Source organism: Ipomoea nil, unplaced genomic scaffold, assembly GCF_001879475.1.
Source record: "Ipomoea nil cultivar Tokyo-kokei standard unplaced genomic scaffold, Asagao_1.1 scaffold0642, whole genome shotgun sequence".
Classification (NCBI taxonomy): Eukaryota; Viridiplantae; Streptophyta; class Magnoliopsida; order Solanales; family Convolvulaceae; genus Ipomoea; species Ipomoea nil.
This window is the reverse complement of record NW_017617070.1, coordinates 5,119,138-5,128,645: the sequence shown is the minus strand read 5'-3', so window position 1 is coordinate 5,128,645 and position 9,508 is coordinate 5,119,138. Positions and strand designations below refer to the sequence as shown.

Here is a 9,508-nt window from a genome sequence, read left to right as displayed (position 1 = left end):
GCCTAATTGTAGTTTGGTGTACAATTCAGTGGCCTATTTGACCCTTATTCCTTCTTATTAATACCTTCTTGGTAGAGCTCGTCACATAGGTCCCTCTTTCACCACTCTCTAGGACAAAAGCAATAAAGTTTTGCCCACACGGATTTAGTTCACTAATTTAGTAGATAATATTTGAGAGAAGCGACCAAGGTTCAAAACTCAAATTTGTGAACAAATTTGGACAAGAATTATTTTGTGAATGAGTTTAGACAATAATAATTTGCTAAATTTTGGGTTATGTAATTGCAACAATTATTTTGTAAATTTTGCAATGATGGTTCATCAATAGAACACTGTAATTTCATCTTAACAACATGTCAATAGTACAGGATAATTTATAGAACAGTACATGTTATTTAATGTAAAATGAACCTAAAGTGCAACAAAAATAATACTTCAGTGTTGCTTTAATGAATCTATTGTGTATGAAAAATGAAACTTAAAAGTAAAGCTTTTACAAAACGTATATTTGTCAAATGAACGTGAAGTGTAATTAAAATGATATGATGCTTCAACATTGTTATAATGAACCTATTGTGTGTACAAAATGAAACTGAAAATCATAACTCATATAGATGTATAGAACACTACATGTTATATAATGTCAAATTAACCTAAAGTGTAACAAAAATTATATTTCAGCGTTGTTATAATGAATATATTATGTATTAGGATTATATTATGTATTAGGATAAAGCGTTTACCACTTACGCCAAAAGTTATAGTTACTAGCAAAGGTGCAACGTAACTTTATTCCTTATAGATCAGACTGTCATCACATCTTCGAGATGCTGGGTGCTGGACTTGGCCTTTTTACCCTTTTACCGGTCTTCGCCCAACAACCCTCAGCCACTGCGTGCTAGACTTGGCCTTTACCAATCTCCACCCAACATGTATGGAAAATGAAATTGAAAAGTAGAGCTCATACAAGAACGTATATTGTCAAATCAACCTTAAGGTAATTAAAATTGACACTTCAACATTGCTATAATGAACCTATTGTGTATGAAAAATGAAACTAAAAAGTATAACTCATACAAGAACGTATATAGTCAAATAAAACTGAAGTGTAATCAAAATGACACTTCAGCATTACTATAATAATGAATTTATTGCCGTGTGAAAAATGAAACTAAAAATCAGAACTATACAAACTTATAAACCACTAGAAGTTCATTTTGAGTACACAACAGGTTCATTTCATTTCAACAATACTACATGATCATTTCACCAAAGCAGCAATTACCCTTCTTATTCAAGTGCATTTCTATACTGCATAAATTTCTTAAACACAAAATAAACATTATATATATAACAATAAAACAGACTTTTTCATTTACTACTAAATAGTAATCCATTACAAATGTATTTAATTCACTCCAAGCTAAAAAAAAAAAACAAATGGAATAATACAATCACCGATCTAAAACATCTAAAGACCTAGAGACAATAAAATAAACAAATAAAAATCTAGAATTTAGGGGTTCGTTTCATCAGTAACAATTAGTGAATTTGCATCAATCGTAAAACTCCGTCGATTGATTCATAATCGGAGAACTCTAAGAATAAACTCACAACAAAGATGAGAGAGACCAAGCAAAAAAAAAAAAAAAAAAAACAATGATAACGGAATCAAAAAGCAGTCAAGATTCTTTTCTAAAAATAGAAAAAAATAAAATTAAACGTCGTTTTAATTTATGGTCCAGACTGCTACATGGACCATAGTCTACTCTAAAATTCACCTACAAACTTGTTGTAGTGATCTGTAGAGGGCGAAATCATCTAGTGATCTGTAGTTGAAGGATTCAATCCTTGAATTGTGTAATTACAACATTTGAGTGTAACACTACAACAACAATGCTTTTTTCCCATGATTGCATTACAAAATACAATTTACAATTTACAATTTACAATTCACAATTTACAGCAGGTGAGTGCTTGGATGAATTGTTCTTCTTGTTTTTTGAATTGCCTACTTCTGAGAACCAAACTGAATGCTCTCCAACGAGCTCAGATAACGTCAGTTTCAGCTCAAAACTCAGGATTTGGAAAACCATTGTCAACAAGTTCACGTCTGACATCGCTCTATGTGCACTCCCATCTAATGGGATCTTGTAGTGTTCCCTCAAGACTTGCAATTTTACTTTTGGTGTGGGGCCCCCCTTTGATCCTCCTAAAAACCAAACCACCAGCTCATATATCTATATATATAACTTGGACATCCAGCACACAAGGAAAAAGATTACGAAAAAATACCTCCATATTTCTTCATCGCTTCACGAGCCAGAGGGAGAGTGTCGATAAACAGCCAGTTTGAAGGAATTGAGTAAGAACATCGTCTAAGTTCACTGATTAGAAAAGGAACATCAAAAGTGCGAGCATTGTGAGCGATCCACACTACATATCCACCGGGTTTCTGCCGGCTTCTTACATATTGCAACAAGATGGGAATTAGGTCCTCCATCCTACAAAAACAGACCCAATTCTTTACAGCCCACTAGAGAATAGGAGAGGATGGTGATAGAGAGCTACAAAGCGCACATATCAGATAGACACAAGGACAATTTCCAAAAATAGGGCCAGGTACATGTACATCACTCCTTTCTTAACAGTTAACACAGTTAATTATTATTATTTAAATCACCATATTGTTGTTAATTTATTATAATGCATATCAAGTTGCAAACGGCACAATAAAAGACAATAATCAAATAGCCTACAAACAGTCCCAGAAGTGACAAAGTTACACAAGTCATCAAAATTTAATAAATAACAGTATAACACAACAGAATAAAATTTCAGTCTTCAAACTTCAACATCAATATCACCATCATCTACACTATCCTATATGTTAGGGAAAATATTTTGTGTGAGAAAACAATGGGAAATATAATAGTCAATTACTTCCAAGTACGTATTAGACTCTGAGAAGGTGACCATCTGGGTCGTCTTCTCACCGGAGAAGGATATTGTTGCCTTCTCCTCCGTTGATTCACCGGCAACCGTTCTATGGTCGCCGGTCACCTTATTGCCGGAAATATCGCCAGAGTTGGTCAGAATGTTCATCGGAACCCTAGTGACGTAAGATTCGAACCCCTAACGTTTAGAGAAAAACTATATGTCTTACCATCTAAGCTAGCTCATCCTTCGGTTAAATTTATGTAAATTTAGTATTTATAAGTTAACCATGTATACAAGGGGCCTATACATACAATATATATAAAGGGAATGGGGTGGGGGGAGTGGGGGCAGCTGCCCCCACTGTGGATCCTCCCGTGGCTATTTATATAGTAAATGTACTTAATATTGCCACAAGACAAATTCCAAAGACTCATGCATAAATGAAAATGTCTTGCAATTGAACTTTCACTTAATATTATACACTTACATTACATCCTACTAACATGGTTCATAATACAAAGTTTTAAACTTTTACAACAACCCTAAGGTTGCTTAACAGTTATTCAGTTAACACTATTAACTAGCTTGGTTGGCGTGAGTGGCCGTGCACTCTTGTTCCTTAAGAGAGGTCGGGAGTTCAAACCCCCTCTTGTATGGAAAAACCACTATGGCCAGCACTTTGCCCCTTAATTGGGCCAGTCCGGTGCGAACGGGAATTAGTCTGAGTATCAGAGTATGGTACGGGCTTAAAGGTGCCTCCTACAATTAGGCCTTGCTCAGGACATCTCGTGGTCTAACCCAAAAAACAGTTAACACTATTAAAGTCATGCGTCCACATCTATTCATAAACACATCTCAAGTCAAGCCTTAAGCTTTTACAACAACCCTCAGGTTGCTTTACACTATTAAACTCGTGTCCACATCTATTCATAAACACATCTCATGCCAAGCCCAAACTTGATTGAAGAGGCATTATTTTGTGTTCATATACGTAAATCTTCAAATCGTGCTCCAACAAAAAATTTTCCTCTTCTCCGGATTTTTTTTTTTTATTTTTTTTATTTTTTTTTACATCAAGTGAAAAAGGTGCTAATAGGAATTATCTCAAACCCAATCCAACCTCAATGCGAGAAATGAATAACTAGTATAATGAAAGCAACACGCCAACACTAGTGAAAACATTCTAAAGGGCCAAATGGTCAATGAAAGAAACCAGCAAAAACAAATACCAATATGTAGCTTCTCCATTTTTTGTTTTTATTGCATTCATAATATAGAATGGACTCTCAAGTGAAAGAGTGAAAGACATAATGGATACTATGAATGAATAAAAGAAACACTCAAAGACTACAAAGTCAAAGGAAAAAGCACTCAAAAGACTACAAAGTTCAAGGTGATCAATTCAGAATTACTGATGAGTGATGACAAACCCAAGAAAGATATACTGCATTTGAAGTTGATTGATAAATTAACACCAAACAGTCTAAACTTGAGTTTTGAAACTTTACTGTAAGTCTGTAATCAAACAACTATATTCAAGAGCAAAACAAAGAATAAGCCACACATATTCAGTGCTCAAAGTGATTTAAATTTCATGTTCACAATGCATTAATCAAATTCCTCATGATAGGTGAAGCACATATCATTATATTGACATACACACAGAGTGCAGTCCTTAGCCCATGTTAAATCAGCTAATCACCTATGAAATTTCTATAGCATTATAATCTTACCCAACTACCTCTTCATAGATCTGTAACAATGTTATGCTATAAATGAGGTTACAACTACTGCTAAGTTAATATTTTATCCATCTGGATCTACACGGTGTCAAAATATTATGTTTTCTGATGTTCTAGGATCCAAAGTTCATATAAAAGTTTCATATACTCTTCTTGTTACGCATTACTACACTACTATTCGAATTCATCTCTGTTCAAGAAGTAAAGGAAGTGGATAAGACAATCATCTTGCACACAGATCCAAACCACATACAAGCCAAAGGAAATCTCATCTTCTAGGGAATAATCCCAACACAGTTTACAAGTAAACAGCTGGTGCAACCAAGAAAAACATTTTTAAGAGATTACCCTCTCAAACTTCATATTAATTTTAAACAATGTTGTAGTATGGTTCTACTGTCACTCACAATATTAGAAAACCACAGATTTCCTCTAGAATTGTTCTGTGTAATAGGTTGACACATTGATCCTAAAAGAAATTATGTAATCACCACACACAACCCACTCATAGACACAGGCAGTAGACTTATACTCTAGAGTAAAGGAATCTACCAAAATATACCTGGGGACAGCAGCTCTTCTTACCATTTGTGTTGAAATCCCATGGATATGTTCATTAAGCACATCACGTCCAGGATTGACAAGAGTCTGAAAAGTACTATTTTCACCTCCACCAAGGTCCCTTAATGCAATCTCAATAATCCGTTCATTTTCTCTGCTAAACCCAGTGGTCTCAATATCAAAAACAATCAAAGTTACAAGTTTAGCTAATTCTTTGTTTTCAACAATCTTTTGCCGAATATCATGGTATTCAATTGTTTCAAGTTCAGTTATTTCTGATTTATATGCATCTACCTTAGATACATTAATTTCATCTGATATCTCATGTCTAAAAGTTGTTTTGGTGCATAAACTATCCTTCGCTTTTCCTTTGTATTGGGTAGTTAGGGTGTATCTTCTATTCTCAGCCCTATTATATCTACTGTCTGCTCCATATTTATGAGAAGCAAGAACCTTGAATCTAAAACTAACCCTGTCACTCTTACTGAAATGATGGAAACCTTGCCACCAAGAACAGGCTAAGGTATAAACTCTACATTGAGGAGACATTATAAGTGGGAAGAACATTCTAACTACACTAATTTGAATTCAACAAAGTATGGTGAAGCAACTGGAATCAACCTGCAGAGACATAAATGAGAAGAAGGTCACTGTGTAAATCTTTTGCATGTAAATAAACAGTATTCAGATACAACCCCATAACTTCACATATAATTAATTATGAAATGTTAGTCATAGTATAATTTAAAACTAGTTTTGCAATTCATAGAACAATGGCAATATCATTGATGGTTATTGCAAATCTTACCAAGAACAAGCTCAAAAAGTGAAAAGGTCCTCAATACATCAAGTCATGTTAGACATAAATTTAATGTATCTCTGCTGACATATGTTAATTAATGTCTATTTACCTAAGCAAAGTAGAGAACCTTGTATAAAACTAGTCTCCCATGATATTAACCCAAAAAAAAAAATTAAAATACATAGTTGTTTAGGATTTATAAACCCAGAAATTTCTAACCTTGTTACTATTTCACAATTCACAGCAAAGGATTTCATTCATGAGCAGGAGCATCCTCTTTACTGATCTGATCATGATATGTTACAAAGGGAAAGTACTTCCTCTCCCCTACCCCACCCCATCACAACCCTTCTCTAAAATTTCCCACATCAAAAATCTGCACCACACTAAACATGGGACAGAGGAAGGCAAAATTCACGTTTATCTTTTAGCAACTCCAATGTGGAGAGAATCTATATCAGATACAGATTCACGGAAATATAAATTGAAAGGCGACTACAGCCTGTCATAATGACTGTTCAATTCAAATTAAACCCTAAAAATAAAATAAAGAATATAAGCATATAGATCTGAGCTCTATTAGATTCAAATGTTAAAAAAAATTCAGAACATTTCAACAGATAAATAGCATGCCTAGAAAACAAACAAAAATTCTGAAAATTAAATAATTTGCCTGTCTTTCTCACCTAAGCCAAACTTAAAGCTACCTATTTCGAAATGCGAATTTAACAGAAACAAACAAATAAATGAATGAAAGTGAAAAAGAATATTACTCCGTATTATATACAGAGAGAAACAGTATAAGAGAGAAAGAAGCATGCCTGGTACTGATTCCAAAATAGAAAGCAATCACTCATTCACACTTTTCTTTGATTGTATGTTGAGTGTATACAGAAAAGAATGCGAACATGAAATACAGTGACGAGCAGGAGAGCATTTAGGGGTCTCTCTCACCCCAAAAATGGCATAAAGTGCGGATACCAGTCCGATCCAATTCTTCTGGCTCTGGTACTTCCAATAGAAAATCTATCTTTGGAATCACCAAAAGAAAAAAAATATTAATTTGCTATTAATTATTGAAAAAATTATCAAATAGACCCCTAAACTTTATACAACAAGTTAATTAAATTTTTTAAATTTTAAAAATTACAATTAAGCTCATAAAAATGTTATTTTTGTGTAAAGTCTCAAAATCGATTAATGACCTGCAATAACAAGTCATTAAAGTTTTGACGAGGCTCCGGTAGGCTTCGACAATCATTGTATATATACTAGTGTAAATTCACTTCCATTTTTCAATATGGGACAAAAAAATCTTTCAAAGCATTCTGAACTCCATTCTCCCAACTCTAACAAGGCGTTTGGTTGGAGAGAGGGAATTACGTGGAAAAGGATTTGCAATTTCATGGGAGATGAATTACTAGAATAAAGTGGGAATTTAAATTCCAATGTTTTGTTGACAGGAATAGAATTACTGAGAATTTCAATTCCAATGTTTGGTATATGGGAATTGAAAGGAAATAAGTAGTATAAAGTCCAAAATGTCCATTATTGTTGTCAAGCATTAATTTTAAGTTAAAAAGGGATGGGTAATTTTGACTCATCACTATCTTTTTTTCTTCCTAAAATCCCAAGAATTAAAATACCAGGGGAGACATGGGATGCAATTCCATGGAATTGCAATTCCTTTCAACCAAACAAGGGAATTTTGTGGCCTTTGAAATTATGTGGGAATTAAGTGGGAAGGGAATTTAAAATCCCATAAACCAAACGCCCTGTAATGGATACACTTTGAAAATCAATTTCTCATTCACCTATTATCTATTTTATGAGTGTGTATAATTTTTTTTTTTTTTTTGGTGAGTATGAAGTGTGTAATATATCAAATTAAACATCTCACTAACGAAAATTCAAATCAACTTTAACCCGACCCAGTCAAAAATGGACCTTACTAAAAATTATACCACAAAATAATTACTTTAAATGTAAAAAAAAATAGTTCATTTTTTCAAGAAAGACTCACTTGTACTAGCAGAATTGATAAAGATCAACATTGCTATTCAACAAGCTCCAATTAAACTCGTTGAGTAGTATCGTTGTTCTTCATCAATACTGTTTGATGTCATAGGCTCGACTAACAAGTTCAAGAATCCAATTGACCTTGCTAGACAAGTTAGTGACTCCAACCAGAAGTTTGACAAAAAGATGACAATATCAATGGGTCTACTCAAAAATATTATAGAACCCGTCATTCAAGTACTTTCCATTTAAAAAAAAAAATTAATGTTAGACTCACACTTTCTTCATTCAATGATCTCTAAATGCGACAGGACTAAATGCTGGTGCACACAAAGAATCTGTCCACTTTGAACATAATTCTCACACTTCCATCACCAAAATTCAAACATTGACCTCTTACTCCAAATACTACTCATTAAACCATTGAGCTAAGCCCGTGCGGGTATTCTCATTCACATCTAAATAGAGGCATAGAGCCTTCCCTCACATTGAACAATTCAAAAATCTTTTGAAAAATCTAATCATCCAAGCAATAAAAAAATCTCACATCTAAATAGAGGCATAGAGCCTTCCCTCACATTGAACAATTCAAAAATCTTTTGAAAAATCTAATCATCCAAGCAATAAAAAAATCTCTTTAATTTAGCACAAAAAAATTCATATCCTTCAATTCTCTGAACTAATTTTGAAAGCCCAACACTGTTCTTCTAATCTTCTACCTATGAAGAATATCACTTGAGTCTTGAGCTTGCATTTTAAAATTGATATAGTCATTACACACAATCTGTTTGCTCAGAGATACCCACTATGTAATAAATTTTAAAAAATTATTTTTATAAGGTGGATGGTAGTTGTAGTTGTATAGCCCTATTTTTTTTTATTTTATTATTATTTTTTTTTAACAAAAAGGAGGGTACCCAAGGTCAGTATCTGACCCTCACGTCAACATCGCAACCAAAGAGGCCAAGCTCATTAGCTCTTAGAGTCCTCTGCATGTTGTCCGTAGCTTGCCCGAAGATGCGATCAACAACTTCATCATCAAAAGCCTGGTTTGCAATCAGGTCAGCAACTTTGTTTTATTCCCTCGGTGCATGTTTGAAACGAACATTCCAAACCCATCGCTTTGATTCTCTACAAAGCATCACTAAGTTTCTCCCTTGACCTTCGTACTCTTTCTCTCCGTTGATGAGACTGATAGCCTTCACGCTATCTGTTTCAATGATAACCTTGCGATAATCCATATCCATGGTATAACAATATTCACTTCAAGCTAGTGTTTAAGCCCTCCATCTAGGCTCCAACACATTATACTTCTCCCAAATGTTGTGTACTAAACCACTGAGCTAAACTCGTGCGGGCACCAAGGCATTATACATTTATTCTGTGCGGAGTACATGAAAACACTATCAGATAAAAATTCAAAAAGAATAAAATAGAAATGCCC

The 9,508-nt window shown here is 34.0% G+C and overlaps 1 protein-coding gene across 4 annotated transcripts; it reads right to left on the bottom strand.

The window, feature by feature from the left end:
* Positions 1 to 1,707: 1,707 nt before the first annotated feature.
* Positions 1,708 to 7,068, bottom strand: LOC109174556 (exonuclease DPD1, chloroplastic/mitochondrial). 4 transcript variants are annotated; one of them, XM_019323773.1, is made up of 5 exons: positions 6,867 to 7,068; positions 5,245 to 5,864; positions 2,296 to 2,504; positions 1,909 to 2,212; positions 1,708 to 1,878 (listed from the first exon to the last, which is right to left on the bottom strand). In XM_019323773.1, exons 2-4 carry the CDS (start codon positions 5,808 to 5,810, stop codon positions 1,947 to 1,949), a joined length of 1,041 nt encoding a protein of 346 aa, XP_019179318.1. In that variant the 5' UTR covers positions 5,811 to 5,864; positions 6,867 to 7,068; the 3' UTR covers positions 1,708 to 1,878; positions 1,909 to 1,946. The 4 variants fall into 4 exon arrangements, with proteins under 4 accessions (XP_019179318.1, XP_019179319.1, XP_019179320.1 ...); XM_019323774.1 differs by having other exon boundaries at positions 1,708 to 1,949; positions 1,981 to 2,212; XM_019323775.1 differs by having other exon boundaries at positions 1,708 to 2,212; positions 5,245 to 5,397; positions 5,854 to 5,864; positions 6,867 to 7,067.
* Positions 7,069 to 9,508: the final 2,440 nt, after the last annotated feature.